Below are 17,555 nucleotides of genomic sequence, written 5' to 3'. Positions count from 1 at the left end.
ACATGAGGACAAAGTTAGACGCTGGAGAAAGGCAGACATGTATGATGGTCTATACCCAGTGAGAATAATGATCACTGAAGATCCAGGTCAAAAGAAAATTCAAAAGAAAAGTAAACTTGATGAAGAATTAAATGATGCAGTTTTAGAAGACATTTATTGTACTAAACGCAAACCGCCACCTTATCAAGCAAATTCACAAAGTACTCCGAGAGTTTCTACAGGAACTTCTCCAAGTGCACCTCCTAGGGAAGCTGATGAAGGTTCACCCAAATTTTTAAAATTTGCCAGAAAAAATAGATTTTCAGAACAGAGAGATGATTTTCCGAGAAATTTAGAAAAACTTGCTGATATGCCGGAAATTTCAAATTATAATAAAGCAAAGGAAGATTTAATTCAACAATTAACAAAAGGCATGGAAGCAGTGACAGTACCAGTAACGATTGGTCCTGTGGTACCAGTTTTTGATCAAGGAGAAATAAGACATTCAACTTTGACAGTCCCAATAAATGCAGAAATTCAAAAAGTGGCTGAAAAATTCTATTCGGAGCCTTCAGAGATACATAGGGAAAAATCTATGATGCCAAATCTAACTTTTATTCAAAGCCTGACAGGTTGTCAAACGCCATCAGTTGCTAAATCTGATTCAGTTTCTTCAGAAAGAAGCCTAAATAAAATAGATTGAACGCAAAATTCATTGTCTCCAGAAGCCCCTGAATTTAAAAATCTTGATGTTGAAAAATTAAAAGCTGATTTGGAGGAAATAATAATTGGCACAATTGGTACTGACAATTTAAGATTGTATCAGGATGATGAACTTCTTTTTATTTGCAAGAGTATTCAGTGGAAAACGAAAAACAGTTATGAACAACTGGAAGAAATGGCTGCTGAATTAGAAATTGATTTAAGCAAACAGAAACATTTGCAAAAACATTACAGAGTAGATTTTTCTGAGAAAGATATTGATAACCTCAATACTTCTGGAAGAATAACACATATTAGAGAATTGATAGCTTTTCTCAAAAGATTAGGTGAATTAGGTAAATGGAGAATGAAATGGTCAAAGAACAAAGAACAAGATAAAAGAGACAAGGGAGAATCAGTTTCTGAATTTCCAATGAGGGAAATAGCAGGCAGAGGGTATGTGCATGTCCCTTGGTCTAGACAGGACATCCTGTTATTTACCAATGATTTTCCTCGGCTGAGAGAAAAGCCAGTGGAATGGTACCGTCAGGTAGACAGATTCATTAAGGTGTCAAAAGTTCTGTGGATTGATCTGGATGGATTCTTTGATATTGTTGATCCATCAGATCTTTGGGCAGAATGCAACATTTCTGTGAGTTGGCCCAAAGAAGAACCTGCTCGAGACACAATTACAGGTGCCCCATCAAAGGATGTCATGGAAATATATAATGAAGTAATTTATTGGCTAAAAGAAAAAAATCCCCCGAAAGAAGTAGACTGGGTTAAAATTGACAGAACAAATCAAGAGCCAAAAGAGTCAGTACATTCATTTCATGAAATGTTACTGCCAGTCTTTAAACAATACAGTGGCTATGAAAAACTAATTAAAAAGGACATGAGCCACTTTATTTACAGATTCGTCTTTGGTTTGAGACCTGAAATAAGTGAGATGATTAAACATGGAATTGTGGGTTGGCAATCACTTTCAGTTGATGACATCCTAAGAAAAGCAACATATTGCAGTGATGAGATAGATGCAAAGCAGAAGAACCTTAAAGAAAAGGCAATGTGGGTACAAGTGAAGGTCGCTGAGCAACAGCAGATGGCTTATGAAAATAAAAATGTACATCAGAATCAAGGCAAATTTAGAAATAATTTTAATAACAAGCCTAAATTTAATGTGAACATTGAAGAGCTAAAACAATAGCTCCCATGTTTTATTTGCGACGAAATTGGACACTGGAAGCGAGAGTGTAAAAATCCGCCCAGAAATTTTAAAAATCCATCATTGAATCCACAGATGCAGAGTGAGATAAATCAGCAACAGCAGCTACAGCAGCAGTTAAACGAGTTAAGTCAGCAGCGACAGCTACAGCGACAGGTAGTGAATCAGCAGAGCCAGAATCCACAAGCACCTTTCCCACAAGCACCTTTCCCTAACTGTGTGAATGCTCAAAGATATACTCCAGAAACAGGTTTCTGCGGAGGAAATCAGGTAAACGGTTTGTCAAAAACGAATGTGTCAAATGTTTCTCAGCAGTTTTGGTTGAAAGAGAATGAAGTAAGTGATTCCTCAGAAGATTACTCATGACGGTGCCTGAGAGAGGAGGAAGAGTGTGTGCTTGGACCCACTCTTGAGGTAGATCAGGCTGGTCCATTTGTTAATGGTAAAGTGAACGATGTAGATGTCACTTTCCTTGTGGACTCAGGTGCTACCCGTTCTACTGTTAGATCAGCAGAAATTGAAAACCTTCCTCTCTCAGGTGAAGCCATTCAAGTTGTAGGTGTAGCAAATCAACAGATTAAAACAAGTCTAACTGAGCCTGTAAAAGTTGAAATTGGGAACTTCAAAGATAAACACAGGTTTCTAGTTTGTGATAGTAGTCCTGTAAATGTATTGGGTCGTGATATACTCTGTAAGATGAATTGTAGAATTTATTGCTCACCGGATGGTATTGAGCTACAAACTTCAGAAGTAGATGGTCTTTTCAAATTGACAATGCTGATGGTCGAAGACGAAAGTAAATTATTTCCTGCCTTTGACAAAAACAATTTGCCTGAAGAGCTTAAAAAGCCAGTCAATCCAGAAATTTGGGACCTAACTGGAAACAATATGGGTCTCATGAAACATGTGGATCCAGTAAAAATTACTGTAAAACAAGGAATAGATTTCCCGAATGTTCCTCAGTATAAAATGAAAGCTGAAACGATTGAAGGAGTAATTCCTTTGATTGAAAAGTTCATAAGTCAAGGTGCTCTAAAAGAAATTGAGAGCAGCCCATGTAATTCACCGATTATGGGTATCAAAAAGCCAAACGGTACTTACAGAATTGTTCAGGACCTAAGAAAGCTTAATCAGATTGTTGTTCAATGTTGCCCAATTGTTCCAAACCCTGCGGTAATTCTTTATCAGATTCCGCATGATGCAGAATGGTATACGGTCATCGACCTATGTAATGCCTTCTTTACAGTTCCACTGCATCCAGAAAGCCAACAAATGTTTGCGTTCAGGTTCCAGAACCGCATCCTAGCATGGTGTCGTATCCCACAGGGGTATACTGAGAGCCCATCTATCTTTAATCAGTTGTTAAAGAAATCCCTGGAAGATTTAGTTTTACCTGGAAATTCAACATTGGTCCAGTATATTGATGACCTTCTGGTGGCTGCAAAAACACGAGAAAATTGTGTAACTGACACCATTACTCTTTTGAATCGTTTGGCAGATGAAGGACATAAAGTGTCACCTGCAAAATTAAAGTTTTGTAAACAAGAGGTAAAATACCTTGGTCACAGAATAGCGAAGGGAATCAGACAAGTGACAATAGAAAGAATTAAAATGATTCGAGCAATACAGCCCCCGACAACACAAAGACAGGTCAGAATGTTTCTTGGAATGGTTGGTTACTGTCGTCAGTGGATTAGTGGATTTTCTGTAATTACGAAACCACTACAAAGACTGACAAAAGCAGACATTAAAGATCCAATTACTCTGACAAAAACTGAATTAGAGGCTTTTGAGCAGTTAAAAAGACGTTTGTGTGAAGCTCCTGCTTTAGGAATGCCAGACTATGAAAAAGAATTTGAGTTGTACTGCAGTGAAAGAGAAGGTTGTGCACTGTCAGTTTTAATTCAGAGACATTGGAAATTGAGGAAGCCAATTGCTTATTTCTCAGGTGTTTTGGACCCTGTTGCAAAAGCTTTGCCAGGTTGCTTAAAAGCAGTGGCTGCATCAAGTGTAAGCCTTGAGCAGAGTGAAGGAATCATAATGGGATTTCCTGTAAAAGTATATGTACCTCACTCAGTTGAAATTCTTCTTACTAGAAGCAAAACACAGCAATTGACAAGTAACAGGCTGACAAAATATGAGAAAACGATTCTGGGATCAGATAATGTTTCTATTGCAAGATGTGTGAACTTAAATCCTTCCACATTACTGCCGGATGGTGTTGTTACTGAAGCTAATAATGAAATTGACATTGATCACAAGTGCTTGGATGTTATAGATTACTGCACCAAGCCCAGGCAGGATATAAAAGATGTTCCTTTACCTGAATCTGATTTAGTTTACTTTGTTGATGGTTCCTGTCTGAGAATGGAAGAGGGCATATTGAGAGCAGCATACTCAGTATGTACAGTCTCAGATGTTGTAGAGGGTTCACCTCTTGATGGAATTCGTTCAGCTCAAATTGCAGAATTAATTAGTTTAATTCGAGCCTGTGAAAGAGCTAAAGGGAAAAGGACTGACAGTTAGTATGGATATGGCATTGTTCGTGATTATGGTCAGCTCTGGTCTCAAAGAGGCTATTTAACATCTGCAGGAACGCCAATCAGAAATGCAAAATTAATCAAAAGACTGATAGATGGCATTCAGCTGCCAGAAAAAATTGCTGTCGTGAAATGTGCAGCACACAAAAAGGGTGAAGACTATATTACCAAAGGTAATGCTTACGCAGATGAAATTGCAAAGTACTGCGCAAGGAACAATTATTCAATCAATCGGGAAAAGGATAAAAGTCACATTTTGAACTCTCTCTTGCTAATATCTGTAGTTGAAACATGGCAGGGAGTAAAGGAATTACAAGATGAGGCAGACGATGAAGAGAAAAATACACGGTTAAAAGCAGAGTGCAGACAGCGAGAGGAAGATGGAGTCTGGGTTTACAAAGATGACAGACCAGTAATGCCAAATTGCATGCTTGCTGACATGGCACGGATGTACCATGGTCCAGGGCATTTAGGAAGAGACTCCATGATCAGATTATTCAGAGAAACATGGTTCAGTCCAAAATTCAGAATTATTGCAGAATCATTTTGCCAGAGATGCTTGACCTGCCAACAAATGAATCCAAACAGGAAAACTGTTGTAAGTTTGGAACCATAGGACGGGAGGGTGGTCCTTTTACTAGGTTGCAAATGGATTTTATTGACATGCCACAACACAATAGGCTTAGGTACGTGCTAGTGATTGTTTGTCTGTTTTCAAGATGGGTGGAAGCTTTCCCAACTCGTCACAATGACTCAGTCACTGTGGCAAAATTACTCTTGAGGGAGATCATACCTAGATATGGTTTTCCGGTGACTATTGAAAGTGATCGTGGAACGCATTTTGAAAACAAATTGTTAAAATTGATTTGTGAAGCATTGGGCATTGAGCAGAAGTTACACTGTGCATACAGACCAGAAGCATCAGGTGTTGTAGAGCAAATAAATGGAACAATCAAAAACAGAATTTCCAAAATGTGGCTAGCAACAGGAGTAATGTGGACGGATGCTCTTCTACTTGTTTTGATGATATTGAGAAGTACTCCTGACAAAAAGACAGGCCTTAGTCCTCATGAAATCTTAATGGGTAGAGTGATGAGGCAAGCATTTGTTCGAGTTGGCAAGCTTTTGAGTATTAATGATAGTGCAATTATTGAGTACTGTCAGAACCTCTCTGATGTAGTAAATTCTGTATTTCATCATGTGGGAACAGATGTGATTACAAAAGAGAAAGAGCAAGCTCATGATCTGATACCTGGAGACTGGGTCAGAACAAAGGTTCATCGAAGGAGAAATTGTTTAGTACCCATATGGCAGAAGGCGAGACAAGTGATTCTTGTTACAACAAATGCTATCAAGTGTAGGGGTTTGAAAAGGTGGCTGCATGCAAGTCACACCATTTGTGTACCACCTCCTGATGATCTTGATGAAGAAAGTGACACAACAACTGATTCAGATTCAGAAGGAGATCCTGAAGGTCCAGATTCTGATGATCAGCAAGAGAATTGTGATCCAAAGAATTCAGATGCAAATCAGGTATTGAATGAAAAAGATCTGGAAATTGTTACTCTCGATCAAGAAAATGATGAAAAACTGCTAGAAAAAGAATCTCAAGCAGAAAAGGAAGATTCTGAAGCAGAAACAGATTTAGAAGCAGAAAATTCTGAGCAAGAAGATAATCAAATTCAGGAGAGTATTGAAAAGCAGAAGAGTAGCTCTGAATGCAGGAACAAGAATTCTGAAACTGGGAAGCTAAAGGTGATCCCTGAAGAAGAGGAAGAATTACCAAGTACCAGCTATAAGGATGATGTTCCTAACGGAGTGAAGCTGCCGAGTAAAGAAGTTCCTAGGTACAGATTCGAAGTCTCAGAAACTGATTCAGACGAGAGCGATGAGGAGTCTGTAATAAGAAAATTCAGAAAAAGAGCTTGGAAAGCTGAATGCAACGAAAATGTGCCAAAGAAGAAAATCTTGAAAAAAGGAGATGCTTGGCCAAAAGAAAATCTGAAATTCAAGTTAGTTAAAAAATCAAAGGAGCAAGTTAATGAAATTTCTAGTCAGAAGGGTGATTCTGAAAATAAAAACGAGAAAGCTAGAAAAATTGAAGTAATTAGTGGTAAAGCAAAAAGGGTGATTAGACCGAATCAAAGGTACAAGTCCCCAGAGTGGACATACATTATCATACCGCCAATTGTGGATGTTGGAAGTAGCAGTCAAGAAGATTTGGAAGAAGCTAGTGACAATGATTGAAGTTGTTTTCTTTTAAAATAAGGATTTAATTGTTGGCATAAGGCTGAAGAAAATGTGTTAGGTGACACAAGGTTGAAGAAATTGTGTTAGCTGGAAAAGACACATACATGTGACGCAAGGTCGAAGAAAAGCTGTTTAGGGTTTAGTTTTAAAAAATATTAAAAAAAACTTTAAAGGGGAGATATATATATTTTACGGTACTTACATACATTATTCACATATTTTTTAAAATGTTTTTGTTTTTTTAATTTTTGTTTTCGATTTCACATTTTAAAATGCCTAGTTCTGATACTTCAAGGTGCTCCATCTTGAGAAGATGTTGCAAAATGTCTTCAATTTGTGTGGTTCTTCTAATTTTAGTCTGGTTAATACTGGCTGTTGTTTATCCTTTTGGATTTGATAAGCAGAAATGTAAGGCTAATATGACAAGTAGAGTAGAGGCGAAACAAGAAAAACATGCTGGCAAGACTAACAGAGTTATTGAGCATAATCCAGAGATCCATCAAGATAGATCTATTGGAGATTTTTCTAGCAATTCATTTTCTAGGCTTTTATCTGAGTATGTTAAAGTCATGAATGTAAAGGATCGCTATGTCTGTGTGAAGCTTCCTGCTTCTGTTTCAGAGGGGGTTACCTATAACATGTTACCCCTTACATATGGCATCACGTGCAGTGTAATTGCTAGCTTGTTTTATCAAACAGGTCGATTGGAGTATTATTACTCAGACTTTGATGAGGGTTTCGCAAATCTCAAAGTTGTAAATAGCTTAAACAAAGTCAGACCTGCTAAGCAGATGAGGGAATTCTTTATGGTAACTAATGAGCTTAATTACGAATATGCTTATAGAAACAATTTAACATGCAAAATGAGAGCGGAAGAAAAGACTTTCTTAAACATGGTTGAGGAGAGAAGAGTAATTTACAAAAGAAATGAGGTACTCAAACATGCTAAGTCGAGGTTTTGGCAAACAGAAGATGCTAAGCTCAATGGTGTTAACACAAATGCAGCTATTCATATAGATGAACCAGTTAGTGGTAAATTTTGTATTAGAAGAGATAACACACTTTATGATAACTTTTTTGTGGGTGCAAGCCAATGTGAGGATACATACCTTATCACAGGGGGATGGGGATTTAAAGGTGGGAAAGATCCTATTTTTCCTGGAATTTATTTTGTTTGTGGTAACAAAGCGTATTTTAGCCTCCCAGACCATTGGTATGGGACGTGTTATCTTAGATTAGTTTTTCCAAAGATTTTTCATGTTGACAAAAATGCAAAGGGTACCTTTGAATTTGGAGAACACATGAATAGGTACAAGAGGGAAAGTTTTACAGAAGTTTTGGGAGACATTTTTGGCACAGTCATTCCCATGGTAGGAATAACCCTAAATTCGATCAAAATTAGAAAGGTTTCCACAATTGTAGATAGATTGTCTACAGACACTGCAAGTGGTTTCCAATTAGTCAACACAGAACTTGTTGCTACCCGAAGCATAGTTATGCAGAATCGTCTTGCATAAGACATTCTGCTTGCAAAAGAGGGAGGAGTCTGTGGGGTTTTGCATATCCAGCATTGTTGTACTTATATTCCTGACAAGAGTCGGAATATTGAGACACTCATTAAGAATATTACTGAATTCCATGAAGAAATTGAACTCCTGGAGGAAGAAAATTTCACTGAACAATTAGGCAAAAGAATTGAGGCGATTAAAGATTGGTTTTCAGAGATTGGTAGTTCAATCATTGGCAAAGTGCTCTGTCCAGTAATTGTCATCATTATAGTGATACTTCTCCTAAAAATTAGTTGCATAATCCACAAGAGGAAAAAGCATCAGAAGGAGAAGAGGAGGATATATAAACTTAGAAAGGAGCAGGAGAAGGAAATTGAATTAGAAGAGATGCGGAGGGCTCAATATGAAAGTTTTGGACAAACTGCTGAAACCGGAGTTTAGGGAAACTAATACTGAAAGAAAACAAAATGTGACATTTCTAAATTTGGTGCAAAGTTTTCTAAATTTTGGGTGTTGTTTGGTGATTTTGAAATCACCAGATGAGGGAGTTGATGGAGCGAGTTTCAGAAATAAATTTATTCTGGCTCGTGATATTAATCTCCTATAACTTGACTAATTATATTAATGAGTTTTTGCATGGTTTGTATTACTAGATCAACCTAGGGTTAAATCGCAATACACTATTACACACGGGACTAACGATATGTGCTTTATGTTACATTTGCGAGTGCGTTTTATAATAAATAACTAATGATGTTTTGTTTGTCCTATTGTCTTTGTCAACATTAATGAGGCTGATTAATTAATGGCATGTGCTTATTTTATATGTGCTTTTGTCTATGTTGTGTCTGTTTATCTTTTTCAGATATAAGAAGAATCCTGCTGGACTTTTGAAGAATGGTAGATTTTTTAAAAGACGTTTTTTCTGTGTGCTTTTGCTTTTGCTAGGTGACTTATACTAATGGGTTAACATTAGCATTGGAGGGTGGTTAACAGAATGACATTTATTACCTGAATTAATTATTGTTTTGTTTTGTTTGAATACTAGCCCGAGAAAAAGGCTTGAGGCCTAGGTTTGTTGGAAAATGCTGGTTAGCCTGACAGAGATGAGCCAAGCACAGCCATGATGGAAAGCTTTTCCATGGAGACATTTCTTTGAATAAATGGATGGCAAAACAAGAACAAATGTGTGAGACGTGCTCTGAAAGTTATTATTGCCAAGGCAAAGGAAGTGACAAGTGGCAGATTAACCGAGCTATGGAGGAAACTGTGAACTGTTTTCAGTAAAATGTATCAAACCTCGGAAGCTGGTGTCGCCTCTTGTGAAAGGACAATGGCATGACGTTTTGGCGTTTTCAAAATAGTGGCCTCATGATGGTCTGACGACTAGCAACCAATCAGGTTGCTGAAAGACATTAAATGTTAACATTTTAGTTAGATTAGTGAGTTAGAAACGTATAAAGTCTTTGCCCCTTGAGAGGAGCGGGGCTGACTGTTCCTGAGGGCGAAGTGCTGTCCGATTTCTTGGGACACGTAAGACTTAACTTTAAATGTCTTTTCCTTTACAGGTCAGAAAGCTTAGCATAGGGAATTAGGCTTGAGTTAATTTAAAAATCATGATTTTGGTCATTCTTGAAATGCCAGTTCTTTGTGCCTTCAATGCTGAAATAAAGATTTCAATTTAATATAAATGTTTGCAATTAATAAAAGAGCTAATAAAAGTGATTTTAAATATTATACTTTAAAATTAAAATAAAAGACTTAAAATGTCAAGCTGGTCTTGATTATTTTAGTCGTTACCATTAGCTGATTCGTTGGCCAAAAGTGGCCTAATTAAATGTTTGCGTTAAATACCATGGTTAAATGTGTTATACTGCAGTTGTATATAGGGTACATATGATATAAACAGTTCGAATAATTAGGCCACATGATTCAGATGCCCCATTTCTGTCTCAGTTGCATGGGCCTTGTGTGAATTATATGATGGTAAGTATCAGGTAGGGTGTAGTGTAGGTTGAGACAGAATATCTATACGGGCGCTGGATCAGACCTAAATAGAGCACTCTCAGGTGAGACCTAAACAAAGCACTTTCAAGTGAGACCTAATCAGAGCACTGTCTCATGTGTTAGATTAACAGAGCACTTTATCAGGTGAGACCTAAATAGAGCACTCTCAGGGGAGATCTAATCAGAGCACTGTCTCGGGTGAGACGTAAACAGAGCACTTTCTCAGGTGAGACCTAAATAGAGCACTCTCAGGTGAGACCTAAACAGAGCACTGTCTCAGGTGAGACATAAATAGAGCACTCTCAGGTGAGACATAAGCAGAGCACTGTCTCAGGTGAAACTTAAACAGAGCACTCTCAGGTGAGACCTAAACAGAGCACTGTCTCAGGCAAGACATAAACAAAGCACTGTCTCAGGTGAGACTTAAACAGATCACTGTCTCAGGGGAGACCTAAACAGAGCACTGTCTCAGGTGAGACCTAAATAGAGCACTGTCTCAGATGAGAATTAAATAAAGCACTCACAAGTGAGACATAAACAGAGCACTGTCTCAGGTGAGACTTAAACAGAGCACTGTCTCAGGCGAGACATAAACAGAGCACTGTCTCAAGTGAGACTTAAACTCAAGACTTTTGATGTCTCAGGCGAGACATCAAAAGAGCACTCTCAGGTGAGACATAAACAGAGCACTGTCTCAGGTGAGACTTACACAGAGCACTCTCAGGTGAGACCTAAACAGAGCACTGTCTCAGGTGAGACATAAACAGAGCACTGTCTCAGGCGAGACATAAACAGAGCACTGTCTCAGGTGAGACATAAACAGAACACTGTCTCAGGTGAGACTTAAACAGAGCACTGTCTCAGGTGAGACCTAAATAGAGCACTCTCAGGTGAGACCTAATCAGAGCACTGTCCTGAGTGAGACATAAACAGAGCACTTTCTCAGGTGAGAGATAAATAGAGCACTCTCAGGTGAGACCTAAACAGAGCACTCTCAGTTGGGACCTTAACAGAGCACTGTCTCAGGTGAGACCTAAATAGAGCACTCTCAGGTGAGACATAAACAGAGCACTGTCTCAGGTGAGACTTAAACAGAGCACTCCCTGATGCGATCTAAACAGAGCACTGTCTCAGGCAAGACATAAACAGAGCACTGTCTCAGGTGAGACCTAAACAGAGCACTGTCTCAGGTGAGACCTAAATAGAGCACTGTCTCAGGTGAGACCTAAATAGAGCACTCACAAGTGAGACCTAAACAGAGCACTGTCTCAGGCGAGACATAAACAGAGCACTGTCTCAGGTGAGACTTAAACAGAGTTCTGTGTCAGGTGAGACCTAAAAAGAGCACTCACAAGTGAGACATAAACAAAGCACTGTCTCAGGTGAGACTTAAACAGAGCACTGTCTCAGGCGAGACATAAACAGAGCACTGTCTCAGGTGAGACTTAAACAGAGCACTGTCTCAGGCAAGACATCAAAAGAGCACTCTCAGGTGAGACATAAACAGAGCACTGTCTCAGGTGAGACTTAAACAGAGCACTGTCTCAGGTGAGACCTAAATAGAGCACGCTCCGGTGAAACCTAAACAGAGCACTGTCTCAGGTGAGACCTAAACAGAGCACTGTCTCAGGCGAGACATAAACAGAGCACTGTCTCAGGTGAGACTTAAACAGAGTTCTGTGTCAGGTGAGACCTAAAAAGAGCACTCACAAGTGAGACATAAACAAAGCACTGTCTAGGGTGAGACTTAAACAGAGCACTGTCTCAGGCGAGACATAAACAGAGCACTGTCTCAGGTGAGACTTAAACAGAGCACTGTCTCAGGCAAGACATCAAAAGAGCACTCTCAGGTGAGACATAAACAGAGCACTGTCTCAGGTGAGACTTAAACAGAGCACTGTCTCAGGTGAGACCTAAATAGAGCACGCTCCGGTGAAACCTAAACAGAGCACTGTCTCAGGTGAGACTTAAACAGAGCACTGTCTCAGGTGAGACCTAAGCAGAGCACTGTCTCAGGTGAGACTTAAACAGAGCACTGTCTGACTTAAACAGAGCACTGTCTCAGGTGAGACCTAAGCAGAGCACTGTCTCAGGTGAGACTTAAACAGAGCACTGTCTCAGGTGAGACCTAAATAGAGCACTGTCTCAGGTGAGACTTAAAAAGAGCACTGTCTCAGGTGAGACCTAAATAGAGCACTGTCTCAGGTGAGACTTAAACAGAGCATGCTCCGTTGAAACCTAAACAGAGCACTCTCAGGTGAGGCAGGGGAAAAACTTTGGTGCATTACAGCTTTGGTTTACATAATGTTACTTCATTCTATTGATTGCTTTCCCTCTCAGTATGCCTTTTCCCTCTATACTATTAAAACCGTTAATGAAACAATGCTTTTAACTTCCTTCCCCCTGATTCCCCTCCTTTCTGTCTTCAGAGTGACCCTCTTCTTACCTTCCGTTCTCTGCGGCCTTATGTGTCTGAGATCAGCCTCCTCTCTGCCTCCTCTCTGCCTCCTCTCAGCCTCCTTTCAGCCTCCTCTCTGCCTCCTCTCTGCCTCCTCTCAGCCTCCTCTCAGCCTTCTCTCTGCCTTCTCTCGGCCTCCTCTCAGCCTCCTCTCTGCCTTCTCTCAGCCTCCTCTCTGCCTCCTCACTGCCTCCTCTCAGCCTCCTCTCAGCATCCTCTCAGCCTCCTCTCAGCCTCCTCTCTGCCTCCTCTCTGCCTCCTCTCAGCCTCCTCTCAGCCTCCTCTCAGCCTCCTCTCAGCCTCCTCTCTGCCTCCTCTCAGCCTCCTCTCAGCCTCCTCTCTGCCTCCTCTCAGCCTCCTCTCAGCCTCCTCTCAGCCTCATTCCTGCCGGCCTCAATGCTTCTTATTGTGTTTCAGAAATTGTCTGATACCTCATTCCATGCATCGCAACCTCTTCTCTTTAAAACCCTTTTCCTGTAGCCTTGGGTTCAAGAGTAGCATGCTACTCACCGTAGAGCCCTTCAACGCCTCATGAGGGGGAGGAAGCGCTATATAAATACAATTAAAATTTCCAGCCTGCGCCGTTAACCTGCGAATGAGAGTTGTGACAACGCAGCTGTCAGAGCCTGATCAGGGGCTCCTTTCCTGTGAAAAAACAGGCTTAAAGCTCCTGAGGAAATGAAGCCGGTCAGAGGCTGACCTGGCCTCAAGGCGCGCAGCTCCCTTCCCTCTAATCCAAGTGCACTGACACCAGGAAACTTTGGCCAATCACGAATCGGAAGGTATCCAGGGCAGGGCCCCAAACTCGAAGGCACAGCACACAATTTTCTCAACCTTACTGCTGTCTCTGCAGGAAGCCAATGGAGACCAAGATTAGCCTGATGCGGACTCAGGACAGTTCCTGTGCCCGCTCCAGCATTAACTGTATGTGCGAGAAGCCCCCAGCACCATCATCCCCCCCACCCCTCCCCCTCCGACCTGTGCAGGGGCAGCCTGGAGCTTCTGCCAGGCTGCCCCGGGCCACCGAAGGGGGCCCCCTAAGAGGGCGGCCACCCTTAGTGCCACACGATGGCACAGACACCAGTAGCATTCTAGTGTCGGGGACCTGTGTGGGTCCACTGGTGACGTCACTTCCGACGAGGGAGGAGGGGAGTGGGGGGGAGAAGTATTTGTACCGTTGCCGCCAACCAACACGGGTTCATGGCAACGAGGGTAATTTGGCTGGGGACACCCGACATGCGTTGGAATAGCTTGAAGCGGAAAAATCTTCAGAGACTGGGTGGGGGGGACTTGCCACCCGACGTAATGGTAATACACCTAGGAGGTGATGATTTGGTTCCCCTAGGGCGTAGGGACCTGCTTTAGGAGATGAGGGGCACTTTGTGTTAATTGAGTAATATGCTGGGGTCCTGTGAACTATGGTGGTTTGAAATTAAGCCTAGGCTGTTTTGGCGGGGCGCAAGGTCAGGGGATGCCATGGAGACCTCGCACAGGTGGGTGAACAGAGTGATACGCAAATTCACGGAGCAAAGAGGTTTTGGTTTTGTCAGGCAAGGGTTGCTGCATGCAAAAAGCACGGGGTGCTTTGCAGACGATGGGATACACCTATCCAAAGTGGGTATGGACCTATTTCTGCTAGACTTAGGCGAGGCATTGGTAGCAGCAGGTTGTAAGTGAAGGTTAGTATAAGGTGGGGGGGGGCCTGGGGCGGCGGGCCCACACCCAGAGCCATGGCGGAGTTACAGGGCGATCCAAAGGCTGTAAGGGACCGAAGGGTACCCTCTACAGGAGCACAGTAAGGGTGCTAAAGCCAATTATCCCCCAAGGAGGTCCTTGCGTGGGATCCTGGAGGAGCGACGGCGTCCCGTTAGTCCTACGGGCGGTTGTGGACCTGAGCAACCGGGGGTTGCTTGCAACTCTCCGCCCCCCCCCCCCACCCACAGACTGGAGGTCTGTGGGTGGGAGGGGCTATCCCTTCCCCCAAATTGACAACACAGTTAATACCACTGGGGTTTTATGGCTCATCATGTATCAGGTGGACAGTTGGCGAGGGGCTGCCTGCCCCTGGATCGCCCGTAAGATAACCCAACATGTTTGCATATTGTTATGCAAATAAAACTGCAGCAACTTTCTCCACCAAACAATTGTGTTGTGTCTGTTATTCAGTTAATTGTTGTGGGAGGGCTGGGGTATGGGCTGATGTTGGCACTATGAGACTGTTCCCTACGCGCCTTTCAGAGCCTGGAAGCAGCGGCTGCGCTTTAAGCAAAGTAGATACAAGCCAGACCCGTGAGGGACCTTCGAGGAACCCTCCTGTGTGTTTATGTCACTACTGACCAGACAGGCGGGAGCAGGAGACACTGAGACCTGAGGGCAGCAGAGACCTCTCCTGCTTCAGGACTGTCCATGCGAGGCCACCTCATGGATCGGATGCAAGTTCACACGAGCCAATCGGGCGACAGGTCTACTGTGGCTGACAGACCCTCGTTCCAGATTCAGACCCTCTTACCTTGTACTCCTGCTCGGCCTCGGTGACGTGGGTCACACGGTGCGCTCTGTGTGCTCGGGACTCTCTACAGACCACACACACGTCGTGTTTACAGAAGAGCTGCAGCCTCTCCCCGTGCTCCTCGCACAGACCGCCCTGAAGACTCTCCTCCTGCTCCTCGCACAGAGTGCCTTGCATGTGGCCTCCATACGCTATTTGCATTCTTTTCACAATTTCCACCATATTTGCTAATCTCGTACTGGGCTTCCGTTCTTTCTTCAGGCCAAACTTCTGTTTGCATTCCGGGCAGGATTTCTCTAAATCCTCGCTGGCCTTGAATTTGTTCAGGCAGGCGAGGCAGAAGCTGTGTCCGCAGTCCAGGGTCACGGGGTCAATGAACAGCTCCCTGCAGATGGAGCAGGTGGCTTCTTCTAGGAGCTCGGCCCCGGGGTCTGAGGCCGCCATGTCTGCTCTGAATTGTGCCGGAACCTTCATCTGACAGGAATATTTTTATCAGTATTAGTGCGAGGTGTGTCCCGCTCAGAGCAACCTTTGTTCTGATCACGTCACAGGCTGACACAGAAGATAAGCTGTTAATTACAAGAAACAGTGCAGGTGCACCGCCATAGGGTGGCTGCAACACATAGTGACATCAGAGAAAAATACCAGAGGGTAGAAGAGTTGTATATAACACCCTCAAGAGTAAAACATCGGAGGCAAGCACGGTTGAATGCGGTACTGAGCTCAGGTCCCTGCTGCACACGGTGACCTCGAGTAAGTGACATCCCTAGAAATGATTTTGAGGGGGCACATAAAGGGCCACACATATGGGGGCCAACTACACTGGGCAAACTTGAAGATTGTCTACACTTGTGTGTGCGTGGCTCTGTAACTTAACCAATTCCTTCCCGGTTATTACTTCAACCGTTCTCTCTTCCGTAGACGTATTTCCTTTTTCTTTTACTTTAATTATTTGATTTCTCATTTCTGTAATTTCTTCCTTCATTTCTTTACTCTCGCCATTTTCTTTTGTAATGCAATCACATCTGCATTTGCCTTATATCTCAGTTTTTCTTTGTTTCTCCCCCTTCTGTTTACTCTCTGAGTACATTTCAGATTGAATTAAAAGCATCATAGGAACCAGTGCAGATGCATCAAACACAAGCATTTGCAATGCAATCAGTCTTGCCTTTGGGAACTTATATGTATTTAGCAATGCAGCACATTAGCCTGGATATTGAAACATCTACTGTTCTTTAACATGGAGCGAAAGTAAGCACCAAACTGCGTGACACACCAGGTCTGGGAACACATAGAGAGAAATATTGCATTTCAGCAGGAAATGGTATAGTCCAAAGCTCTGTTTTTAATGTAAAATCAGGCCCTTCGGTGGTCATATCACTGAAAATAGAATATTTGAAAAAAATATTATTGTCTACGGGTGCTCATGGAAGACAATTTCTATGGGCTGGAATCTAGAGAATGCTAAAGTGATTCTGAACCCTCTGTTCTTAGATACCAATAGGTAACTTTATTAAGATATGGTCCCCTGATTCCATCTGGTTATGCCTTCGTAATGGGATGCCAGTCCGTATCACAACATAAGGGCTGGTAATGGGGCGCGGAGTCACCTGCTCAATTACCATACTCACCTGGGCCCATAAACATACACACTTTGAATTGGTAACTCAGCGTTTTACTCTCTTGCCTATCAGGATTTTTTTCACTCAGAACTTATACCTTTGACTTACCAATCCTTGTCAACTGTCAGTAAAAGTCCTAAGGGATTGAAATAGGGTGTTAGAATAATGGGTAGCATATATTAATACTTTATAAATAACCACAGACTCGGGAAAGTTTTAAACACTTTATCTATGTAAATTCTTATTAGCAAGAGTCCATAAAAGTTAAGTTAAAGGCTTTTCAAGCAAGAAAATAATAATCAAAGTGATGATTTGTAGAAATATTGCGAGATTTCTATTAGACATTGATACCTGGGAAGGGTGAGAAAGGGATATAGCAGAAGGACATACCCAAACAGATTATATTTACCTAGAATGGTGTGAAGACCAACCCTGGCCACGGGCTGGGACAAGATACAGGACTCCCGATAATTCAGGTGCCAACAGGACAGGACAGGTGCATCTCAGGGCAGGTGAGGACCGGGACAGGACAGATGCAGGTCAGGACAGGTACCCTCAGCTATGTGCAACGCCAGCGTCACACCCCTCTCTGTGGCTAACAGTTGGACCCCAATTGGGTTATCGAATCTTCTCCCACAGCAATGATCAATTCTTCTGACAGAGTGCTCCACCAGCACCTCTGCTCTCGATCTCCTAAAGCACTTTGGGTCAGTGACAGGTCAGCTACTCGGGCAAGTCAGACAATCTAACTAGCT

General features: G+C 42.2%; 1 protein-coding gene across 1 annotated transcript in view; it reads right to left on the bottom strand.

The window, feature by feature from the left end:
• The window catches only part of LOC147724983 (E3 ubiquitin-protein ligase TRIM39-like), a 331,308-nt gene extending 315,682 nt beyond the window's left edge, over positions 1-15,626 (bottom strand). The window contains exon 1 of the mRNA XM_086966463.1: positions 15,179-15,626. Coding sequence (XP_086822589.1) covers positions 15,179-15,622 — 444 coding nt within the window. The 5' untranslated portion in view covers positions 15,623-15,626. The remainder of the gene's footprint in view (positions 1-15,178) is intronic.
• Between the last annotated feature and the right edge of the window lie 1,929 nt (positions 15,627-17,555).

The sequence above is a fragment of the Lissotriton vulgaris genome, chromosome 4_1 (genome assembly GCF_964263255.1).
Source record: "Lissotriton vulgaris chromosome 4_1, aLisVul1.2, whole genome shotgun sequence".
Taxonomy (NCBI): domain Eukaryota; kingdom Metazoa; phylum Chordata; class Amphibia; order Caudata; family Salamandridae; genus Lissotriton; species Lissotriton vulgaris.
Note: the sequence above shows the minus strand (reverse complement) of the source record. Positions and strands in the feature narration are given on the sequence as shown.